Raw genomic sequence first — 26,516 nt, 5'->3', positions numbered from 1 at the left:
CAAAAGTGTAAACTATTATAATTATAAAATTATTAAGAATGCCTCACGCTTATATTATTCGCGTAATGTAAAATTCTAGGTGAATTTTATATACAGAATTATTTATTCTCTTGTTATCATGAAGCTATATGATAAATTAGTTTTGTTTTCTTTTAATTTGTAATGTTGCGCGGCCCCAATCTGCACGCAACAATAGTGGGGACTGCTATGAACTGGAAAGTACACAAAGTCTTGAGAAGGGTTTAAATCCCTTTTTATTCAACTTTAGAAGTTACAGATGCGTGCTCTTGACGCTCACAAACTACTCCGACCCAGAGGTAAAATAAAAATAAGAAACTAAAAATGAATGATCACAAGTTACTACCTACGAGGCTCTCTAAACGTAACTAACCTAACCGCGTTCTAAGATACCGCTGATATTTCAGCAAATTTCTGAATATTAAGTTGAAAGATTCAACTATCTGTCGAGGCAAGCACGCAGGCCGAAACGCGCGGTTCTTAACTTTCTACCTAGCCACCTCCACGCTCGTGAAGCAAGAAAGCACACTATCGAACTCGTTTCCCTTCTATTTAACTCAAAATACTTCCGCTGACAATTTGAATACTTTGCGCGTTCTACTAAAATTTACATACTCTGGCATTGGCAATTCCAGGGGAAAGTAAGGCTTGACAGGAAAGATAGTTTAAACTTAAAATAAATGTTAGTTAAAATAAATATAAACTCTACAAATTAATTAACTATTTTATGAGTTTTAAATAAAAGCTTATTTTATAAAAACTTTATTTTATTTATTTGCATATTTGGTTCAGATCGCTATACAGCTTCGCTAGGCGTAGTTAGTAAATGTATTCCATTTCATTAAACTGTGTTTCGTTTGAGATGAGTCAAATTATCACTTAGTTTTTAAGATTTGTTGAAGTTAACATATGGTAAATGTTTATTACTTGAGTTCATCTGAATTAACCCTTTTATTACGAGACGCATTAGATTTATCTGCATTCAGTTTCTATTAAACTGTCTTCGTCACCAACATGTACAATTCGTATAATGGCGCTGAAAATCATCGAAATAAGTAAAATCCTAGGAAAACAACTGAAATCCTAGAGGAAGGCAAATGAATATACAGATGTTGTGGTAAGCAACAAAAGCTTATTTTACGAAAGGGTATTAAATTCTCACGAAGGTTGATTCTATACATTTCAGTACAGTTAAATAATTATAGTATAAGGCATTAAATAATCAATACAGGCCTGAAGAAGACAGACTGTTTGTAGTCCTCCATAACGGATGCCTAAAAGAAGTTTTCTTCACAGAATAAAGAGTATTCCATAATTAATCAATGTTCCAATTCTATACTGTGAATATGAAAGAATTTTAAAGAAATAGGAAAATTCTACCCGCCAGCGTTAAGTATGAGAAACTCTTCTGTCATATCAAGGGTACGAAATGAACAGAAATTTTGGGAGGATTAACCCTTAAGACACGAATCCTACTCTTGACGTCTCAGAGAGATGGAATAATAGAGATTAAACAATATATGTTTAATAATCAGGACTGTAAGAAATAAACTATTTCCTTAGATTTAAATTATACTTTTGATTAGATCATGAGCGAGATTAGTCCTCAGAGAATCTATTATTCATATCTTCGCATCAAATTAAATTTAACGGAAAACTGTATAAAGGCACTGAAAGAAGGAAATTGTTTCCGTTTTCTTAAATATAATTTCCCCAAAATTATAGTTTATTAATTCGGCTCGCTTTTGGTAGCCATCAGACTATGAAACTAATGTATAAGGCTTCTGTTTGAACAAAGTTTACCTCTTTTCATGAGGCTGAATTTGGTGTATTGAAAAGACACATTTCTTCAGAGCACTTGAAGCATAGTCATCTTTCTTATCAAGAAGAAGCTTCACAAGCAGAGCCCGATCATTTATTGACTAAGTCATGATGAGATTTTCAGACACAGATTTATGGAAACTGCACACACTTCGTTTAAGTCTATTATGTGGTTCTCATGTCACGTCTTTTAATTAGCATATTATGACAAGCGCAACGCCATTTATTGATAAAACTTTGAACTACTTTTCTTTCGGAAGATATATTCTCATTGCTCAGTGTATATGCAGGTCAACTTTCAGGTAATACTGATCGGTGGTTCTTTTTTACAGCCTTTCGAAAATGGAATTTTTATTATAATCAGCTTGCATTTTGCGAGACACACGAGTACTGTAATATCTTCGAGACTTCATCAGACAGTTCTGTCATAATTTCCTGAATCTTGCTTTAGCATTTTGCTCAGAATTTCAACTACTATAAAATAAGAAAGGAATTAAACATACACAAATGTAATAGGCGATCAACTCTTAAATATCGCACAAAATACCAAATATGAAAATACAAAATAAAATTTATCAAATCTAAAATAATAGATAAATTGTTTGTGTTGCGTATATTTGCTTCGTGTAGAGAATAAAAGAACAGATCCAGAGCTACGAAATATGTTTCAAGTACGTCTTCCAAATGATGATATGCACATCGTAAAGAACTCAGGCCCAAATTGATGCTTACGTACCTCAAAATAATGATATTCTGTGAAATGTTCAATTGATCTAATCCATTTTTATAGATATGTGTGATAGACAAGCCTGATTAGCATTATCCAATCAAAAGTGATTAAACGGTTTCTAACATGCAGATTAAGGTATAACATTATCTGATGATGAATCAAGTGCTTTACGCAAAGTGCATATCTAAGTGAATATCTGCGTTTGATTAAAAACAGTTTGTTATGACTCTGAAGTATCATTTGGAAGAATCCGTGAAGTGGCGAACCATAGGCCGTTTAGAAGCTAAGCAGATATCGTGGAAACCGTGAAATGTATGAATATTTCAAGAGACAGATAGTCTCTACGCTATGGAAACAATTTCAGAACACTCGAACTGTTATACGGAGACCTGGCCAAGGTCGTAAAAGAACTGCTCGGCAATTACGTTCAGAGCTTGATGCTGTTATAAGAACTGTTGTATCAGGGCAAACTGTGAACCGAAAGCTTAATGAAATAGGCTTTTATGCCAGAAAGTAAAGGATACGTCTTTCTCTGTCTTCACAACACAACAGGTATCCCTTTTAATTGGAGCAAAGGACATCAAAATGAAATGAACTCCAGTGGACCTATGCTTTGATTGATGAGTCGAGATTAAGTATAATATTTTATTCTAAACGTGTTTACATGTGGACGGACTCAGGAACGGGAAACTTCTTTCGAAAATTAGGCGTGATGGTATTAGACGGACTTACACCCCTACATGTTTTCAACAGCGATTTTGTGGCCAGCCAGAGATATTGATACGAAAGCTTAGAACCTTATGTTAGACTTTTCATAGGTGCATACGTATCTGACTTTCTATTTATGGATGATATTCCACGCCCACTTCGATCAAACCTCGTTGACGAATTCCTTGAAAATAAAAACATTGAGCGAACATTGTCGTTAGCAAAATCTCCCGATCTGAAACAAGCAGAGAACTTTTTGGACTACCTTGCAAAAGCAGTTAGAGGCATCCTCCTCCTGCGGATAAAATGCTTGAAAGACCGCATTGCTGGAGAAGTGGAACTTAATTCCCCAAACTGGGATTAACAAGGTTATTACCAGCATGAAAGTACGTTATAATTATGTATATAAGAGGATATCACATTCGATATTAAATTCATAAATCTTAATATTTCCGACTTATTCTCTTTTCCTTTAACTAGCTTCGTGTTATCATTTTTATTGTTTCATGTTTCAGTTTAATATCAATGCAGTGCTCTTAAATATTTTCCTTAGTAGTCATGTGTCATGATGTTATGCGCCATTCCACAAAACATACGTAGTAATAAAATTCACAATTTTCCGAGAAATCCATGATTTCCTGCATGTATTGAAAATTATCGCATTTTAAATTTTTTCGGATTTCCAGTATTATTTAGTAGTTTTTGCCAATTTTTCAAATTTTTCTTTTATTCCACTCCCATTATATTAAATTTCAGTATCCAAATATACTTATTTTGTAAACTGTTGAAATTTTTACAAAAATAAAACAAATTTTTCGCCTTCTTTTAACGAACATAATTTAGTAAAAATGACTTATTTAGCTGTTAATTCAATATATTAGAATTATATGAAGCAAATGTCAATCCAAAAATTTAATATTTAGCTACAAATACATTTGAATTAGGAAATGTAACCAATAGATATTTGTGACAGGAACCAATAGATATTTGTGACAAGCAGGCTAAATATGAATCTTTTCCTCTGCACTATATTTTTATTGTTTGTGTGTATTTTGACAAATGTTTAGTAAGTGAAATCTGAAATTAAGTTAGCTGCTTTCAGGTCGTGTTTGCGGTCCGCCAGCTCTTTTCAGGTCGTGTACGGCTGGCATGAAATTTGAGTTTGAGATCAGTGTCTTATGCTATACCTTTACCTTTTGATATGCATGACGAAAATATAACTGAAAGAGTTACTATAAAAGCCCTGTTAGGATTCTAAATAATTCTAAAATTTTCGTTTACCACCTTTATTTTTTTAAATACTTAACTTGTAGAGACATTAGGTTATTTTGAAGCAGGAGAGATGAAAATGAGCAACGCCTTCTCCGGGAATCGAACCACGGACCTCTGGAATACGCGCCCAGCGTGCAGACCACTAGACCACCACGAAAGCACGCTAGGATGGCGGGAGAAATACCTTATAAACTTTGATGCTAATTTTCGTTGTTACTCTGATTAGAAGGAAAACTTTTCCTATCTTTTTCAAAAACAGTGATTTTCAGGAATATTCTTTCCTTTACCTTCCATATTCAGTAGTTGAAAATTATAAAATGAACTCTAGAAAAACGTTTCGAAATTACACGGTTTAAGGTAAAGGCACTAGACTCCGTGCATTTATTTAAAATTGTGTTGAGCAAAAAAATTTTACATATACATTTTATTTGTTTTTGTTTTAAATATTAGTTATGCTGTTTTACTATGTTCAAGTTATGCTGTTTTGATTTATTATTCATTTTCTGATTGCTCAAGATGGTATATGTAATTACATCATCTGTCAAACATAGCATTCTCTCATTATGAGCCTGTCATCATGCTGTAGTCTGTTAAATCCGCACATTACATTGTTGTCCTAGCACTTCATAGCCATAGTCCGACGAACTGGCAGCTAAAATTCCGTTCGACCAACATCCAGCATGGAGGCCTATTCCAGCGGCGTCCAGTGTTAATTACTTTCCCCCTCTGTAATATTTCCATGAACTCTTACAGTAATACTTCTATTTTGTATGCAAATTATTTGCAGTCTCCCTTCTCTGTGCAAGAAAGTATAATAAATAGTATATAATTAATAAAAATTAAACATTGTTAAAAAAACAGCACAAAAACAAATGAATAACGATCATAGAAATTTTTACTACGTAGAAATTGAAAAAAATTTTAATAATTTATAGCCATATAAAATATCATCCAGATCATGGATAATTGTCGTCATGCTAATAAAGATCTCTTATTTTCCATCTCTTGCAAGCATGCCATAAGCTAAGTATATGCAGTGTTTTTACTTTTTCATTCCTCAGGACGTAATAAATTCCTCAATTTCATTTATCTAAATAAACCCCATGTATCTACATTTCAAAATCTCTATACTGTAATTCAGAAATTATTCAAGCATTCTTTTCCAGATTCCAGAAAGGTTACTGATCTATCTGTGAACCCAGATACTTTACCTCGCATTGACTCCAGGACTGATGTTTGCCAGTCAGATGAATGCCAAAAAGCAGGTACCACTCAGGTTTAGTTGTTCATTACTTCTTTTTAACAAGGGTTTATTGTGTTTCTCACTAAAAGCAATTATTCTGTTAAATAAATTACATTGACGCAAATTTACAGTATTTTATTTCAGCTCTCTGTTGTTAATAATCTACAAAGGAATCCATGATTTCTGTGTAAAAACCACATTTCCACGTAGATCATTATAGTACAAGGTTTGCTCTTCCGTGACGTCACTGACTCATAATCTGCTCCCCAAAAGCAGCAATTACCTAATCCCTTTGTTTCTTCCTTTCTCTCACTTTGTACGTCAAGTGAGTCATTAAACTCGAATGCTGAAAAGAACCTAATTTTATTTGACTACTGATCTTGTATAAAATCCTCAAATTTTGCTCAGCATTAACTAATGTGGTAAAGCATATAGTCTCGGCTTTTTTAACTTTTCTGAATGCGAGGTTTTTCCACATCTCGAGTTTAGACGTTTAAAGGAATACTATGAAACAATTAAACTAAATTTTCTGACCGTTTTCGGTATAAAGTATTAAAAATTATTAAAACAAATTTAAACTTCGTCCATTCGTATACATAGTTACTCTTTTAAGGGAAAATTCTGTTTCAGACTGCTGCTGCTTTTTCGTGTAAAATTTATACGTTTTATAGCCAACAAGCGCGGAATCCTTTTTCTTCAAGAAAATCTCTCAACATACAAACTGTAAACCTTTGAATACTGGTCATTTTAATCCCATAGAACGGGATAAATGCGCGAAAGTTTTCGCTAAACTGTTTGTTCTATATAATGTAAATGCGAGCCAAGTTTCCCAGGAAAGTCTTTCCTGAAATTATTCTTCCGCTTACGCAGACAACTCTAGCGTGTTTTACAATAATTAAAATAATCCAATTTTTTTTTCAAGAAGAAGAAATATTATGGAGAGTGCAGCATATTTTTGTTTCTACACGAAGAAAGGATATATTTTTATTCCTAGACGTAGAGCGAATTCGAGACTTTTAATCTCGAAAAATCACAGAACAGTAAAAACGTTTTCTTCAGTAAAATTAAAGTTAAGGTATACGCGTATCTTAATTTAAATTTACTATACATAATTTAGTTAATGACTTGAAATTTCATTATTCAAATAAAATTGGTTTGCTTAGACATATTTTTACTCTTTGTTGCCAGAGATTTTTTTTCCTTGATCAGCCACTGATTTACTACCGAAAAATAGTGTAAATTCATTTAGTGTTAATGATATAAAACAAACTTAGATACTTCCTTATTAGTGCTGCCCCCAACACAGAATAGAGACCCCTCAACCTTCTGAGGAGACGCACGCGTTTTTTATCGCTCCGCTTCTTGCCTGCTCATCTTTCGGAAATATTGCGCTAAAGCATACAAATTTCGCATTATCGTTAAGAGGAAGATCTAAGGATTACAAAGATACCAGATTTGTGATAGAGAGATTGATAGAAAATGATTTATGAATTTTCAGATTGTTCAAAACTCTGAAATGGCAAAAGTATTGTAATTACGCAAGCTAGAACTTTCCACCGTTCTATATGAGCCGCCGCTCATTGCTTCAAGTAACTTTTACCATCGGATGTGTAAGTTTTCCAGGAGCATTTTAAGACCAAGCTCAAGTCGTTCTATTAATTAGGGAATTTAATATTATTAAATTTCTGATTTTACACACGGTGTGGAATGCGATTGTGAACTCTGACCTTGAGCAAAAGGCCGTTGCTCTCGTCTCCCCCTCCCCAACGGAATTCGCTACGGAGTGACCGCAAAGAATGCTTCAAAAATAGAGAAGTGGGCGTTTTTATACACAGTGTTAATAGTAGAACTAATTAGTGTACCAAGAGTGGGTTAGCATCTTTAATCTCTGCTCATCGAGACGGATCCAAGTTTCTTTATCTGATGAAATTCTGACTAGTGGTTCGCAAATTACGACTTTTTTTTTTTTTTTAAAAAAAAAAGCTTAATTTTTCATCTTAGTGTGTTACATCAGTTCTCACAGCGTAGTGTGTATCATGGTGAGTGTGTTGACATCAGTTCTTACAGTGTAGTGCTCATTAGTGCGTTATAGTGATCTGTTCTAATTGTGTTGTGCCTTCGCTTTTGGATTACCTATTTCAACAGATGAAATACATAGAAGATAAACGACCAAGGATTTCCCAGCTGAAAAGAGCAATCCACATAGCAGTGTGACGTAGCAGTACGAATCAGGAACTTAAGACTCGGAATTTCGAAAAGTCCGCCGGATTGTACGTTTTCTATAACTTTTCTCGCTAGTTATTTAAACTTCGGTTTTCTCAGCTGAAACCAACAATTAACGTAGCAGTGTGAGCTAATTAGTGATACAATGATAGTGTTGTGCGAATACAGTGTTCTACAGCGTGTGTGTGTAGTACTCAGCACTATTAGTGCTTAATAAATATTATTGTGTTTACTTCATAGAGAACAAAGGAAGCGCAGAAGAAGCCCTGCAATCAAGGTAGGATTGTTTTAATTATCCGGTAAACAAAATATCCGATAATCCTACGAGCAATAATTAAGATTGCATTACATTTACACAATAGCAGTCACCTAAATAGCATCAGGGTAATAATAGCTGTTTAAAACTTATGATTTTATGCGTTCAATTAGGAGCTGGTAAATTAGCTGCATATTCATTCCTTAATCCTGTATACCCCCCTCCTAAATATTAGCAGTTTTGCAAGGATTCGTTTCAGTGATCGTATCTTGTATATTTTCCTGTTTTATACATTTAACTATACTTATATTTGTGAGTGTTTATATATCAGTAAGTGCTAGTATCTGGTGTAATATATTTCTATCTTAAATAATAATAATAATAATAATAATAATTAATTAATTAAGTTTTTTTCCCTTAATGTGCGTTGTATAATTATATAATTATGGCTTACAATAATTTAACTAATTAAGTATTTATGCTGATATTTTGTGTTATATACTTCAAGCTAATAATAATAATTTAATTGATTTAGTTTTTATACAGAGAATAGTTTCAGCGCTTGTATTCTGTGTGATATCATGTTCTATACCTTTATTATACGGCCCATAGACTTTTTATTGATCTTTACTAATTAAGAAGTGTACAGCTCTACTGCTACTGTTTTAATTGAGCAGTGTGTTACCTGTCATATTTGATTGAGTAGAGTATTACTTGCATTATTTGTCACTTTCCCAGATTGAGCAGAGTATTCCCACTATCCTGATTGAGCAGTGTATGACCAGTGCTTATGTATACTCATACAACTTACATGCAACTTATCTAGCGGCATTTCTACACTGGTAAATACACCAAAATACCCCTTGATTGCTATACTCAACTTCATCATCACCCATATTCCTTCCAGCACAAACCAGCACTATGCCTGATGCAGAAGCGTCAGTGCGCCTTTGGAAATTCGACGCAGCAAAAATCGTAGTAACTGAAAGTCTTAATTACGAACAAAAGATAAATACACTCTACGAGAAAGCCAAAGTCATTGGCACCAGTACAAAAAGTAACAAGTACCTATTACCGACAGAGCAAAGAAAGAAACTATTGGCCATTTTAGAGGCCTTCCGGACTCTAGCCACCAGAGGACCTGCTGCCACTCCACCTCCAGCTAAAACCAACACAGGTGTTAATACTGATTCAGGACTCTCCTACTCTCCACCTCAACCAACAATACACCCAGCAGCAGCTCCGGTTATCGAGCGTTCCTACGCGCAAGTGGCATCACATTCTACGAAACACACACTTCTTATTTACCCAACAGAAGACTCGAACGCCACAAGGAAAGTACTAAAGGAACACCTGAACGCCAAATTCCCTCTCCCATCACTAGGTGTAAAAATACACTCAGTTAGAAATATCCAGAAGGAGGGGATTGCTGTTGACTGCGCCACCAAAGAGGATCTCACCCACCTCACAAAGACACTAGAAAGCACGCAAGGCAAACAATTTGCCAAAACAAAACTGCCAGCAGTCAGACTACCTAGAGTTGCAATCTACGACGTAAAACTAGACGTCACCAAGGAGGACATTGAACGGGCACTAAGCTCTGAATACAACCTTACCAGCAGCACTACAAAAGTCTTATACCGGCTAAAAGAAAGCAAATGGCGTCAAATGGGTGCTGGAATGTCAGCCATCAGCCTTCCACAGCATCATGCAATATCCCAGATTGTATCTTGGCTGGAGAGTGCACCGAATTGCTGAATTCTTCAACACCATACGATGCTTCCAGTGCCAGGAATTCGGGCACACGCAGCAAGACTGCAAGAACAAAGTCTACTGTGCGTACTGCTGCGGAAGCCACAACGTCAAGAACTACAAATCCGGGATGGCCACCTTCATCAACTGTGCAGACTATAACTACAGAAGTAATAACAAAATATCCTGCGCCCACCCCGCCTATGACATCTCCTGTCCCACCTACAGCAGGTACGTTGAAAGAATCAAACGCAGCACAACCTACGAGTAATAGCACTGCGGACATACATCAATCTATGCCTACAGACCACAACAACCAAGTAACATTTAGCCCCATAAAATGCGTCTCCAGATTAATCTACAAAGAGCGCAGGCAGCGACATCTCAAGCAGTCACTCATGCAACATCCCACGATGCAGATCTACTCCTGATACAGGAACCTTATTGTAGAGAGGGTCAAGTAGCAAGCCTTCCCATATCGTGGAAAGTCTATCAGCGTAAAGCAGAAACTAACGAACAATCCCCCAGAGCCGCAATAGCATGCACCAACCCATCCTGGTCTCCACTAGTCATCAAGAAAGAACGAGACTTCTTTGCCATCTTACTAGCATTCAATAACGCACAGTACATAATAGCTTCAATTTACTCTTCCTCAACGGCACCACCTCAAACATACTTGACACCATACAACGATGCCCTTCAACCCCCTGCTTCTTAGTGGTGATTTTAATGCGTATAACACCATATGGGGATATGCAGATACTACGACGAAGGGACAGGAGCTTGAGGACTTTCTGGCAGCCAATAACATTCATCTATTAAATACACCCGATTCCCCACCTACATTTGATAATACCTATCATGTGGGCTGGCCAGATCTCACCCTCTGTTCAAGCAGCATCGCAAACCTAGTGCAAGACTGGACTGTGGTCGATGATGAGAGCTGCTCCGATCACAAATACCTTCACTTTCTCATAAACTGTGACACGAAAATCACAGTCCTACGTAGGTACAGGCTTCCAGGCAACAAGATCCGCCCCCAGTCGCTCCTTCACACGCATCTTAAGTAATGAGGAAAACAACCTTGCGCTTCACAACAGCCCAGAAGGCATGGAGATTTTCACAGACCGACTACTTGAAAACCTTAAAGCAGCCTGTAGTGAACTACTCCCCACACGCGCAGCGAAGAAAATACAAGGAGTTAAGTGGTGGACGAAAGAGCTCAGACAACAACGGCAAAAATGCAGAGTTATCAGACGCCGCATACATTCCACCACCAATGAAGACAAGAAAATCCAACTATTGGTGACATTCCGCAAAGAGCGCGCTCTTTACAAAAACAACATACTAGCGACCAAAATTACCAGTTGGAGGAAATTTTGCACCGAAAACAGCAATCCGTATGGAATCCTCCACAAGCTAGCCTCAAGTAAAATATATCAGCCAGCTCAAATCTTCATGCAGCCACCAAATACAAGCAACGACAATCCAGTACAAATACAGCCACCACAATCCTCAACGAAGTCTTCCCCACAGACAACGCGGAGGAAGATACGCCAGCACAGAAAATTGTTCGCATGAATACCGCCATCGCACCGACTCCACATGATATACCATTTAGTGACAAGGAAGTCAAGCAAACTTTCCGACACCTACTCCTGAAAAAGGCCCCCGGTCCGAACGGCCTGGACTATAGCATCATCAAAGTTGCCTACAAAGCACGCCCCTCCTTCTTCTACAAATTCTTTAACCAACTGTTTGACAACCAAATATTCCCGCAGGCATTCGAGGAAGGACAAGTTGTCCTATTCCTGAAAAAGAATAAAAGCCCGCAAGACCCGCGCTCTTTTCGCCCGATATGCCTTTTGCCAACCCTGGGCAAAATTTACGAGAAATTAATTGTTAACAGACTAAAATATCATCTCCATAGCAACAATCATCTCAGCCCCAGGCAGTATGGCTTTCGCACTGGTCTGTCCACTACGCATGCCCTCTGCAAAATTCGTGAAACAATTCAACGCAATAGCACCACAGGTTTCCATACAGCTTTCATATCCATTGACCTCCAGAGTGCGTTTGACACACTCTGGTGGCCAGCGATAAGACAGGCCCTCCGAGACGCAGAGTGTCCATCCAACCTCTTCAGCGTTTTTAGTAGTTATCTAGAGAATCGTAGTCTTCTCATAGCCATCAACAACGACACTACCTTCAAAGTGCAAGAAAGAGGATGTCCCCAAGTCTCTTGTGCTGGACCGATTCTCTGGAATTTAACATTCAACGCTGTACTGGATGCAAACTGGCCACGACATACAAGTGTCATCGCCTAAGCAGACGACGCAGCTCTTCTTGTCAAAGGTCGCACTCGTGCGGAGCTCAAGAAAAACGGCATCGAAGTCTGCTCCCTCCTCGCCAATATCTGCAGCAACTTAAAGCTTACAATCCCTACCGCAAAGTCATCAGCAATAATAATACCCAAAGCAGGCACGAATCCAACGCACCGCCCCTGCATCAAACTACAAGGAGCCAACATAAAGATTGTCCAAACGCTAAAATACTTAGGTGTAATCTGGGATAAAAAACTAACCTGGATCCCTCACATCCAAGAACTAAAGAACAAAACATCAGCTATAGCCAGAAAGGCGCGCGCCTTCCAAGGTAAAAACTGGGGTCAGAATCATCATATTCAGAAGATTCTCTACCATGCGGTAGCTGAAAAAATAGTCTTGTATGCTGCTGCCGTATGGGCCCAACCGATGGGAGGACGAAAGATCAAACATCTTACATCTCTTCAACGACCATTCGCCCTGAATCTCTGTAAAGCGTACCGCACCACAGCCACCAGCTCAGCGACAATCCTTGCAGGGCTCATTCCACTCCACATACGGGCAGAACAAGAGGCAGTCTACACCACCCTCATATACCTCCGCAAAGATGCAACATTTGGCAACATAACATACAGCCCTCTGCAATTTCAAAGCCCAGGTAACACTCTTTACACTCATCCTGCACGTAAAGGCACAGGAATAAGAATTAACATCTCACGGATACAGCCACTGTCAATGACGCGAGTTTCAAGGGATACGCAAATATACACCGACGGCTCTAAGCAGGAAGACGGAGTAGGCAGCGCCTTTGCACACTATGACAAAGGAAAAATCATCAATGTATGGAAAGGACGCCTTGACTTAAACAACAGTGTGTTCCAGGCGGAGGTGCAGGCAATTATAACCGCGGTAGATTACATTTTCAATAATAATATAGAACGGGCGAAAATTTTCACTGACAGTATGTCAACGCTTTAGATAATCACAACCACACCTCGCCCTTGATCATCAAATTACAACAACTTTTACAGCGCAACCCGCAGAAACATCTCTCCTTAACATGGATCAAGGCACATGCAGAAAATGAGGGGAATGAAGCAGCTGATAGCCTGGCCAAGCAAGCAGCCACTGATCCAGAAGCTGAAAAAATCACAATCCCAGCCCCTCCTTCCTACCTCAAAGGGCTATTACGGGATCAAGGCCTAAATCTTTGGCAGGAAGACTGGACGCATTGCACAACTGGAAGACGTACATGCAGCTACCTCCCGAAAGTCAACACTGAACGCAACATTGCAATAGCTCCTCTTACGGCTTATATTACGGGACACGGCCCATTCCCGACCTACTTCAATAGACATGGCATAACAACCACGGACATATGCGCCTGCGGAGCAAAGACCACTATGTTTTTGAATGCCATCTGACAGCAGGAAATCACCTCCCTCTTCCCATCAACAATAGTGAAGCTTATCACCGCTTCCTTATAAAGCACAAACCGGCAGTAAATACAATTTGCAAAGTCGTTAACAAGCTCAAGAGAATGGGCCAAGATTTGTGCTCTCCTTATTAACCAAAACTCTCAAGGCATGATACACTAAGTCAGCATGCAGTTCCACATTCTCAGACACATAAGTCTACTCCTAAAACTTACGTAAGTCCCTATTACAGACACCTTTCAAATAATGTACAATCAAATGTATTTAACATTTCCTCTTCTGTATATGCATAATACTTAATTTTTTATTTTTATTTATTTATTTTATTTTATTTTATTTTTATTTTTTTTCCCTATGAGCCTGTATTTTGATCCTATTATTTTGTAACTGTATTTTTGTATCTGTATATTTAATTTGTATTTTTATTTGAATTTTATTGTGAATGTGCAAAATTACCATAGCAAATTGCAACAACAAATGTCAAAACGGTAAAACGAGTGCAATCTGCCCTTGTATGGCCATGTAAATGCTCTTGTTAACATCCTAAAAAGCTCCCGAGGCGGCCTCTTGAGGCCCCAGGGAGTTGTTCCTGGTTAGTCGAGGGCGCGGAACACATGCCTGTTTACCTCTGTTAGACATCAGGCGTTCCCGTCCTCCGTTACCAACCAACCAACCAACCAACCAACCAACCCCAACACAGAATCGCTAATTAACCGAAATGTCTCTCAGCTTATGAAGCACGAAGATAAAAATAAACGATACAATATACAATAATAAAAATAATACATGTTGTTTTCTAAGAATATTTTTAATAATTTTTATGACAAGGCAATATTTCCGAAACTACTTTCAACAATTGATCAAAGATATATTTTTTTTTCTTTTGTACTTTCTCCATATAAATTTCGAGATATGATTCTAGCCTTGCCCTGTTGTTTTTTATTATGCCACTTGGCTTAACCCCACGTTCTTTCTACATTTTGGGTGTGAACACCTGTTGTATCAACAATATTGTACTTACGGTTCATGGTAAGGTAACTGTAACCACCTTCTTCAAGTTGCTCTATTTTACATATTTTCCAGCAGTCTGAATAGATCGTTGATCCATCTTGTGCACGTTAAATAATTTTCTTCGTAAGTGTACCAGCATCTCTATCTGAGATCTGAACGACAAAGCGCTTGCCACCTCCCTGGCATATTTCTACGAAAAATCCACTATTGGGGGAGTAGTTTGTTACAGTTGTTCTTACGTCGGACGAACAAACTTTCATCGATTTCAGCTATTTCATTGGGACCGCCTGTTCGCCCATTTGCATCAGATGTAAGGAGGCATGCAATTGTTACAACAACTGCAGCATTTTCACACATAAATTAAGCTATTTGTCACGCCATTTGATGGATATCAACTTTGCCCAAGTATGCATAAATTTAACAGCACTGGCAAATGATATTCTGGAACCACTGAACCAATTTTCAACTCAGAAGTCCTTCTTTCTTTTATGATTTTTAACATTGCATTTCGAAATGGTTTCGTAGTTGACACACAGTTTCATGTTGTGACCATTTTCGCATTCTCACTGGTCAGGTAAAAGACCTCTTTCTTGGAAAACTGATATGGCATTCACTTCGAGATATCTCGGTTGATAAGCAATTGAGTTTTCGGAGCCGCTATAATAAGGAAGTATCAGAAATTAAAATTGATTTTGTTTATATTACTAAGTTTAAAAATTACACCTAACTCATGCTTTGATCGCCCTTTTACCTAACGAAGGCGAATAATCCGTAAAAAGCGAAAGGCCCAGCTGCGGTGAGATAGTTTCCCGCAAAGTGGCGTTAGGGCTGCCAGAAAGTGGCAGGCAAAGGCAGGGTTGAAAGATTTGGCGCGAAATCGAACATTTGGCGGTATTTTCGAAACAATTGGCGATATCCCGATAGACGGAGCGAGAACATTCTAGAACGCATTCTTAGCGGCTTTCATCAGGAATGTTCTCGAAGGCTGGTTAAAAGCTGTATATACCCTGCCGGTACCCGGAGTAGGTAGTATCTTGAATTCAATAGTAGTGTATTAAGCTCGGAGATTAGCTTGAGAGCGACCGAACCAAGTCGGAAGCTGTACTTTAGTGCTTTGCTGTGAAGCTGTTTTCATCGTTGTATCCTGAAGGTTGTGTTGCTGATTGTTTCAGCGTGTTTATCGTACCTTTTCGACGACTGTAGACGTGTCTTTGGAACTCTCCTGTGTAATATTGACGAATAAATTGTGTTTTGACTCTTCATCAAGTGTTATCGTCAATTACTCCAAATCGACGAACCCGTAGAACTCAACAATATGAACATTCTTTAAAACTATTTACCTTAAATAAGCATTATGACGTACACGAATACATTTCTGAGGCGTTATTTTATTTTATTATTTATTTATTTATTGGTCTTCAAGCATGCGTCGAAAAGAAGTTCAGCGCAAGATGCTTATCTTAACCTTTATATCAGTGATAAAATATTTTCAGTTATTTAAATAACAAGAAACAAATCAGGTACTTATTTTAAACTTGAAATGCACGAGTGAGAAAATCATTGGTCCTGCCTTTTTTTTAAATTTGGAGCTCTGTGTTCTATACAACCTCTTTTTGCGGGATATAGGTATTCAATTTCCTTAAAACGGTAGGAGATGCCATGTGACCTAAGTTATTCATAAACTGCGAGCTGGAATTCTTGGGCAATATTCAATTGTCTTTAGCTCGATATAAATCAGTATATTGTTATTTGTATATATGGAGCATTTCAAAAGATTTTTGAAGTATTTTTTCTTATAATTTTCCTTATTCGCTGGCAATATGTAGAGGATTTGTCCGCAAGACGACATATAAGATAAAATGTGTTATCATATCAGTTTCCTTTTTTATTAGAATAATAGCTTAACACTGGACAATTATTTATTAATAGCCCATTCAGATAGCTGCTGTGCTTGCTGGTAAACTGATTGCAGGTTCGTAATAACAACAACATTTAATTAAAAAAATATGAAAGGTTTTAGATATTAAATTATGTCCAAAGGCGCGTTTTTTTAATATTTTGTGTGTTACCTTTATTTATTAAATATCATGTTCTTCGCACTTAAATCATAAAATTCAGTTCAAGAGCAATATCGCAAAATAATTTTAAAATGAGCATATCTTTGGAATTTCCGATACACTGCCTAGCGCGCTAGAGATAAATTTTTTTTTTCTGTACAACGTTGCCATTGCTCGCTTTGAAATGCTTTGTAACAAAATATGAAATCGATAATATTCCAAATTTCAAATTTGGACTTCCAAATGCCCATGTTCGCGGGAGGGTTACGTTATTGAAAATTTGATGGCTCTAGGTACCGTTGTTTCATCACAATGCGAGAAACATACATACATTTATGCAGATTCTTCATTATTTAATTTCTTTAAATATAATGAAGAGCGATAATATTTGGTGGCAACAATTTGAAAACTCAAACAACGCTTGTAGTGAATCAACAGAAAATGCCTAAACGAAATTAATAGTCCCTCTGGACAAATTGCTCCTTTGCCCTAAAAATTAGTTTCCCATACGTTTCTGTATTTATTAGTTTGTTAGTGATATTTTTATGCTTTTAATAAATAATATTACTTTTAATATCATCTTTAATATCTTTGGGAACTTTAAAATAAATTTACAATCAACAACGGTATTTTCTTAATCTTCATTTTAAATTATAAAATCGTTGTTAAAAATTATAAATGACAAGCAATATGTAAAAGAGTGTAACGTCGTCCCATCATTGTTTCTGGACTATTATAAAGGAAGTTCCATCTTTTTGAAGGGCAATAAAGAAGTTTATGATTCAAAAATTTTATATAACCAAGTGAGTTGCTCTAATACTTCAACCATTAAAGATCACTGCAAATATAATGAGGTGTTTATTTTATCTAGCCTCGTTATATGAGGATGCAATTTTAGTTAAGTTTTCATTTGCTCTTGGTAAATTCTTTTCAAAATGTCTGTGGTAATGTATTATAATAATTGTTCGGAAAAATAAAATTTAAGGAAAAGTTATTGCTATTGTTTCTTTCCGGTTTTCTGATTATGTAATTAAATTATACAAAAAAGTTTTTTTTCCCATTGCAACGAAAGCTATTTTGGTACAAAAGTATACTGTTTTATATTTTAAAAGTATGAGAGATATTTTGACATGCATCAGCAAGTATAAATTTTTACTTAGATTTACATACCTAATATCTCCTTAAATTCAGAACATCAAACTTTTATGCGAATTATAGCAGAAATAATACTCATCTTTCTTTTTTTAATCACTTAAATAAAATGCTTTCAAAAAAGAACTAATATATTGAAGATTTTGTTCTAAGCACATGCAGCATCTAAAACGTATATGAAAAAAGTGCGGCGATACGTGTAACAATTTAAACTAAGTCTAAAAATCAGCATTATAATTGGAGGTTTAGGCTTAAAATTAAGTCTCATACTTTTTCATCAGCCTTATTTAGAATCGCATATGGCGAAATTCAAATAGAGCAGATGTGAAGTAATTTTTGGACATGAGGTTTTATAAAATATATCTAAATATATATATAAAACTTGTATTAATATATCCTCTAGAAAAAAACTTCTAGACAACTGGAAAAAGCTGTGGATCAACTCCTCAAGGAGATAAGTCATCTGTAACACAGAGTACTACAAGGATTGACCATCTTGTCTCCGTATTAGGTGGGAGGGGGTTGTCAAATCAAAAAGCTATCCTTCAAAGAATAATAGTCTTACTAGCCACCACGCCTATGGGAGTCCACACCCCAGACAACGGACTTTTAAATTCGAACTCTGTCTTCATATCATCCAATGCTGAATCGCTTCACTGGTTTATCACTCGCGGTTGCACAAAGATAACGAATGATGAGGCAGCTAATTTGAAAAGCCTGTCATCCGCCCATCGCGCTACCTACTCGGGTGGCTTACACTATCACCCTCCAGTATTAACGGCCTTCAGTATTAACGGCAGTTGCTTGTTATACTATCAGAGAATTACGGTGAACAGTTATGTCCGACTTAGCCGGGTGGCAAAGTGAATGAAAAATGTAGCTCTCGTATTCCGACTGTATGTATATATATGTTTTCCAAATATAGTGTTACATTTTCATTTAACATGACTATCCTCACTTTTGTAAATTCAGCTGTAGTGTTAGAATTCCTGCTAAAACATTTAAGCCGGTGGTTGGTGAAGTTCTAGATCCTCGGCAAATATTCCGCAGAAATGGCCTCGGTGCAGAACTAAGAGCCAGTTCCATCGGTTTTCTTAAATCGCGCCTCACTGGAGGCACCATTAAGAGCCATATTCTCAGCAGCGATGTTCTACATGGCTTGAATGTCCGCGAGGAGACACCCCAGCTAGGAGTTGCAATTGTTCGCATAATATTCGAAAGCTACTTAAGTTTTCCTTCAACGTTTCATATGAGAAAGCCAGGAGAACGTATTATCGAGAGCCACATCTAATAGTGAAACTATCCGACAAATTGAATATTTTCTCCATACGCGGAGTATGCTTATGCCTTTTACCTGAGCCATTTACCTAACAAATATTCCTCTAATGTTAAGAAATTGTGCATTTATGCTCAATGTCCGAGCTCGTAATCTTACCTGATGCGTTCTAGCCATTCCTTTCGTAGCTACTTCGAATGTGTCCTTTAAAATCGAGCTGTTGTCAGCATAACAATGGTTTCTGTATTTTCATCATTGTCAATTATGCAGAATACAGTGTCTTCCACTAGGTTGCACAGAAGAGGACATAGGCAGATGTGAACTCAGGCACCCAAGCGGGAAGCCTCTCGAAACATTTTATTCGTGAACTCCTCCGTCTGTTGTGGCTTGTCGTTCAGTTAAATAACTTTAAATAAAGTCAAATATAATCTTTGGGCAGTAGATCTCTTGTCAGCGGTATAAAATATCAGGGCACTACAGCGAAACGAAGGAGCCTTATATATCAATGATGATAATCAGAGAATGCACTTTATTCCTCTTGTGTTTAGTATTACTCACTGAAGGAAATTTATTGCATGATCAACTGATTTTCCTGCTACCAACCCATGCTGCGTATCGCTTAAGATACTTTTGTGAATATAAAACTTTAGTTTTTGCTGTAAAATCCGTTCTAGGGTTTTCTCCATGGATAGGAGAAGGTAAGTTGACTTATATGAGAACGTCTCGTTCGGATCTTTATTACAATTTTAAAAGAAGGCGACTTCTACTGTTTCAGTACCTTTCGGAAAGTTGTTAGTCCCAGACGGCCCAGGGGCTTTATTCGAATTTCGCCTTCTAATTAATTATTGTTTGTAAGCTCCTTGTTCTTTGGAGTAGGCTTTGTGTTTGTGACACTCGTTGTAGAGTAATGTTTGATGCTCGTGAGAACTTTCTTTTAAGCAGTGCTGTCTATACGAGAGTCATCGTGCCGGAAAATAATATGTAAGATGTGATTCAGTATTTTCAAGCCATTGTTGCCAACCTGGGAGACTGAAGCAGTTAGACTAGATGGCCTGACGATCTTGACAGTATAGATCTTTATGCAATCTTGAAGTACGCGCCATGTTTTTATGTTGCGTGCATAGCAGTTTCGCCAGCTCGCAATTTAGCTTTAGTTATGTTATGCTTATAGGCAGCGCGATATATATCTTAAATATCATTGTTAGAGTCTCAATTTCGTTGGGGTTATGAATTCTCCCACAAATTTTTAATCTGTTCTGAATGAGGGATATTCCTTTAGATTCTGTGTAGTTGCAAAACGAGGTCAGACACATTCTGAGATGGCTAGAACTGAATGTTGACCATGTCCCAAACACGTTCAATGCAAAAACGTCAGGAACACCCCCAAACGTGTTCAATAGATGAATGTCAGTAGCAAAGTGTGCTGCAAGCGGACATTCATTAATATGTTAAAAATATGCTCGGTAAGTATACTAAGTTGAGCTTGGGAACAACAAGCCGCAGAATGTCATCGACGTAATATTGGCTGCTTAGGGATATTGTTGCTTCGGCTCGGGTTCTTTATTTATACGGGAAAACTAAATGTGACCGGGTATCATACATTTCGTTCCGCATGCTAACGTCAGGCATGAAATATGAAATTTCATAACTTCCCACAGTGAATAATATTGGCCTGCCCGTCTTCCACACATAGATGCGGAGTCCGAATCCAAAATTTGAAATTATTGCTGAAACGATACCATTTCAGTTCACTCCATTCAGAAAAATACGGACGGAATATTACACCAAACGTTGTTGATGATGAGCCGTCGTTAATAATAGACGTCACAAGGAGCGTCTGCAATGCAGTCCATTCTTCGCTGTCGTTATCCGATAGTTTTATGGGATAGCAAAAAGATAGTTCTTGACCTGTGTGTAGGTTCCGTTGAAAGTATAACGATGTGCATGGATTTCCGGTCCGTTCTCCTCGTCCTTCCGATAGTTCTGGACCTGTGGGTAGGTTGTGTTGAAAGATGGAAAGCATAACGATGTGCATGGATTTCCGGTCCGTACGTCTAATATTCATCCTCGTCCTGCCGTTCTCCTTCGCCCTCTGACAGACGGCATGTTCAAACCACTACTGACAACGCTAATGGGGGTCATCATACCTAGCAACGTGCGATGCTATAAAAAACGTTTTCGACAAACAGTGGTTTTCAGCTCTATTTTAGCCAATGAGGCTTCTGGCCGAAACTGTTCCACTCGAAAATATGTTGCGGGTGCTCACCCGGCATATGTTACAATGTTATTGTAACCTTACTTCCCAGAAGGCAATGATGCGTCTTGTCTTCAACTCGCTCACTTGCTTACCACCTCGCCGGTTGGGTATCCGATGCATTCTTCTCGTGTGAGCTAGACCTTCTCCTCCTGTCATCTTTTGTGTTTGGTTGCGCAGTACATGCACTTTATGTATTCAGCGGCTGTGCGTGTTTAATGTCGTGGGTAGCTTAGTTTGACAAATTTTGTAAGTCATGTGTTGTTACGTTCCATTACATTTTCTCTATGAGTGCGTATTTTTGCTGCAAAGTTGTTTCAAATGTATGCTTATGAAAAATATTTAATTTAATTAATCTGCATCTTAGACATTTGGGTGGATATAGCCATTATCAGTGCGTAAGGTACTCAAATTAAAGAAGTAATAAAATAAGTATGAAAACAACAAAGTTTAATGAAATTACCTTTTAGTTAACAGTTTTGGATGTTGATTTTGTAAATCTAAAAATTTGATGCATTATTGAATTTTACAATGAAAAGCAGATAAAGTCTTCCATTTCTTCGAATTCGACGTATAGTGTAAAAACAACATTTTCAACAAAAGAACAAAATTCTCCAGTGTCCACCATTAAAACTTGAATCATCCACTAGTGAGTGGTAAGAACCTGGCTGATGACCAATGCAGTGCGAGTATCTTTTATTGCAGTCTTGAATCTCTGTTTAAGACTCTTGCTAAGTTCATCTTCGATCCTTTGAAATGCAAATTCAATAATAGCAAGCCTCTCAGATGCTCTAAAATTTTAAAAGGTACTAATATCAAAAAAGAATTTTTGTTTGTAACTGATAATTTTCTGTTTCTCTTCCAGCTGATTCTATTTCGAAAAGTTTAAATAAAGCTGTGAATCCTTGTGTTGATTTCTATCAGTTCACCTGTGGTGGTTGGATAAAGAAAAACGATGTTTCTCCCGCAGTACCTTACGTTTCTGCCTTTTCTAAAGTTCAAGATCATCTCAACTTGGAACTCAAACGTAATGAAGCGTATTTAAAGTTTCTATTATTAATCTCAATTCAGATTTAATGAATAATGTTGAACTAACCACGGTTCTCTATAACATAACACTTTACGTTCTCTTCAAAAATCACGAATTTTTCCACTTATCTCAGGCTGAATATTTCAGATAACCAATTAAAAACAAGTACGTTATTTTAATAAACATGTATGTATTTTTTGAGTTACATTTGAGCTTATGAATTATATCAATTATATAGAAAGATTATATCTTTATGTCTCGCTTGTAAAACGTATAGCGACATACATTGTCCCCCTAAAACAACGAAATAATATTTCTAAAGCTTAAACAAACTGAGATTGAACTGATTATGAGCGTTTTTCATGCATGTTTGAACTTGTCCAACAATTCTCAACAAGCCACAGGATTTTGTGCCATTTAACTGACTATCGATCTCCGTTTAATGCATTAATGTTTCCCCTCATGTGCTCCAAAGAATTTTATCTCAACATTCTACAGCATCTTGAAATGAAACCATACCATTTTAAAACAATGACCGCTTGTTAGCGATGAAGATGTTTTTCAGTGCATTGATCGCAGTTTCCTTTTTCATTGATTTGACATTTTGATTCGGTATCACACTGAAAAACTCATGTTTTGATATCTTTTTACAAAAATTTTGAAAACGGTTCGGTTCACCTCAAGTTGCTATTTGGAAGTCGGCACAAAGTTCCTTGTTGCACGTGAGTGGAAATACTGACTGACAATCGATTAAACGCCAGAGAAGTTATCGTTTGCCGTATATGATTGGATAAGTTTTATTTAAAAAACAAAAACACAATTATGTAACAGACAATCATGTCATTACTGTAACTTTTAGCCTATTACCATTCCTCTGGGCCCTAATCTGTAAGGCAATGCTTGGGTAATAACATAAGCAATGCTTGGGTAATACCCTAATTCAGTACCGTACTGAAAGGCAATGCTTGGATAACAGCTGTGAAATACCTCAACAGCTATTACACAGTAACAGTGAACACCTTAATTTTATTTCCAATAAATGCCTTCAGTGGAAATACAACAAGATTTGCTCTAAAGTGATGTCACTGACGTCTGAGTTTCTCGTACTTCCATAAGTCAGGTGACGTCAGCTAACTCGATCGTTTAAAGGAGCGTAACCTTGTTTGTCTATGACATGCTCAATCTCTTGTTTTAACCCTCAGAGCCGCGCATCTTTTCTTTTCCCTCACGGATCTTATATTTAAATAATATTTATTTGGTATATTTTTATATTCATTTATTTTACCTGTTTGTTTCCATAACGTTTCCTTCATTAGAATAATGTTTAGATCCATAAAAGAAAACGAACTATTTTACAAAGTATGTTGAGAAACTAACCGAACTAAGCAGCAACAGAAAATTTGATAGCAGGATAAAAACGGTTGTGCAGTTAGAGAGAAGTAAATATTGCTCGCATTACTTCGGCATAGCTTAACACTTTAAGATATTTAAGGAAATCAGACACATCTTTCAAAGGTGTATAAGAGCGACCATATATCTTCAAAAGGAAATGTCAAAATGTAAGTTCAAAAATAAACTACATAATGAAGAAATAATATGGAACATTTAAGTATGGTTTTTATTACTTTAACACTGATTTTAAGTAATGGTTTAGAACTAATATGAAATATTATTTCGGAATATGTGAATTTAGGTTAAAATTGTGGAGCTAAATTTGATAAATTATTTTTCTTGGCAATATTTTTAAATAAATTTTTATATATTACATGGAAATATTTCTTAATAATGTAAATGTTTACGATCTTCGTAAAGATCGTAAAATGACAAATGACTGACATTTGGCCGATTAAAAGTATTATAAAGAAATGTATATAAATGCAATTTGAAATTAATATCTTTGTTTTTAATTCCAGGCATTTTAAAAATACTGACGTATGCATCCCCACCTGATTATATCGCCAAATTAAAACGACTGTTTTTCTGGTGCATGAATACTGGTAAGTTTCATATCATATTATCCATTCATTCGATAGCCTCATTAATATATTATCAGTCTGTGATGTCTGGTGATAGCGAAAATATCAAGTAAAATTATTGTTACTGTGAAAGACCGGAATTTGGAGAATGTCGACATTCACCATGCACTAATGGTGAATGTTGAATACGTCGGAGATTTGCATTTTGTTCTCCGTATTTCAAGCGCCATAAAACTTCAAAAGTGACGTAACGTTTTCGCCTGTCTTGCTGAGAGGAGTAACCGATCCCTGCTGAGAAAAGTTGTTCGTAACGCTATAGAGGCGTTTTCACTGCGTGAGATGTAGCTTTTGATTCTAACGGGAGAAGGACTACTCGATATTACTTGACTTCTTAATAATGACAGCAGTCATGCTTGGATATGTTAAGCATTTAGTTTTAAATTTAGTCGATAAATAACTTTTTTTTTACTTTTGCTTTTATACCGTATACGTCAAAATTTGAAAAAGCTTAAGTAACAACACATGTAAATAAACCTTTGAACTTAAAAAATTCATGAGAAAAGAAAATAATTCTAAATGAGAAAAGAAAATAATTCTAAATGAGAAAAGAAAATAATTCTAAATGAGAAAAGAAAATAATTCTAAATGAGAAAAGAAAATAATACAAAAAAAAAAACTTAATTATGTGATTGAAATCTTATTTATTTCAACAACATAAACTTTTATGACATTTTGAATTGCACAAGAGTCCCTTGCATTTACATCTACCCTTGCACAACTGCATTTAGTTGTGGAACACTTCCTTCTGTAGTGACTGCTTGTATAGCCTTGCCCTTCACTTCTCGAATTAGCTGCAGCTGCTTATCGCATCTATGGAAAGCAACTTTTCTTTAAAAATTACGAACTGATTACGTATATATAAAACTGCTTGAAAGTACCATTTTTATTTGCTAGTTTATAAAAGTCGCATTCTTCTATTCTAACAACTGCTAACACATTTCGGCCATCTGTACGACCACGGTCGACATCAGAGACTTGTATTCGTACGGCATCACCAATTTGAGCAGTTTTGTTTTCTAGGTTTGTAACATTTTCGTTGCTTGCAGTAGAAGATTCTCTTTCGCGGCCGATATTTTTATAGAAATTAACTCGTGTTGTTCAGTCCAGGTTTGATACGAAGACATGGTAGGTTGCAGGTCCTCCTCAATATTTTTTCTTTGGAATATGGTTTTCGGTATGGCCACTGCTCAAAAGTTCTTAAAACGTATTAACAGACAGACAGAAATAAGAAGTACAGGAGGCACCAAAACATCGCCATGGGCAAAACTGGTATCGCCCCACTGCACTAACCATCTATAGAAGTGTACTCTGACCGGGCACGCTAACACCATGCTCGGGAATTAGTTTACATTGCAGCAAGCAGCATTCATAATACACTGTTATATATTAATGGTGCATAATTTGCATTGCAGACAATATTGTCTCAGATATACTTTACACGGGTACTTTGCAGTTGGATGGATAGATACAATAATTACAATGGATAATTACAATAAGTTATTTACAGATGTATATACATATTTCTCTTGTGTTTCGGTTTGGAGCTTTGTTGGTGGGGGGGAGTGTTTATGGTACGTGGTTCTTTTTTTTTTTTTTTTTTTTTTTTTTTTGTTACACAATTCACAGTTTATAAGTTATCATTCATAGTGCAATTCATAATACAGCATACAGTTTATGAATTCATTTCATGGTACATAGTGTTGAGTACGTAGAACTGGTGCATCTGTCACACATTGCACAGTATAAAGTTGTAGAGTTGCGCGCCTCCAACCTGCTCGCAACAAAGTGGTGACTGCTGAAACTGGATATTAGACAGAGTCTTGAGAAGGGTTTAAGTCCCTTTTTATTCAACTTTAGAAATTACAAATGCGTGCTCTTGACGCTCACAAACTACGCCGACCCGGCGGTAAAATAAAA

The 26,516-nt window shown here is 36.7% G+C and overlaps 1 protein-coding gene across 1 annotated transcript in view; it reads left to right on the top strand.

The window, feature by feature from the left end:
* LOC118187497 (neprilysin-2-like) overlaps positions 1–26,516 on the top strand; it is a 135,289-nt gene that overhangs the window by 8,917 nt on the left and 99,856 nt on the right. Inside the window, exons 2-4 of the mRNA XM_035357734.2 lie at positions 5,716–5,814; positions 22,399–22,560; positions 24,477–24,560. Coding sequence (XP_035213625.1) covers positions 5,716–5,814; positions 22,399–22,560; positions 24,477–24,560 — 345 coding nt within the window. The remainder of the gene's footprint in view (positions 1–5,715; positions 5,815–22,398; positions 22,561–24,476; positions 24,561–26,516) is intronic.

The sequence above is a fragment of the Stegodyphus dumicola genome, chromosome 2 (assembly GCF_044657685.1).
Source record: "Stegodyphus dumicola isolate Sdum_Otavi_A_Nest chromosome 2, ASM4465768v1".
Lineage (NCBI taxonomy): Eukaryota > Metazoa > Arthropoda > Arachnida > Araneae > Eresidae > Stegodyphus > Stegodyphus dumicola.
This window is presented reverse-complemented; position numbering and strand designations above follow the sequence as displayed.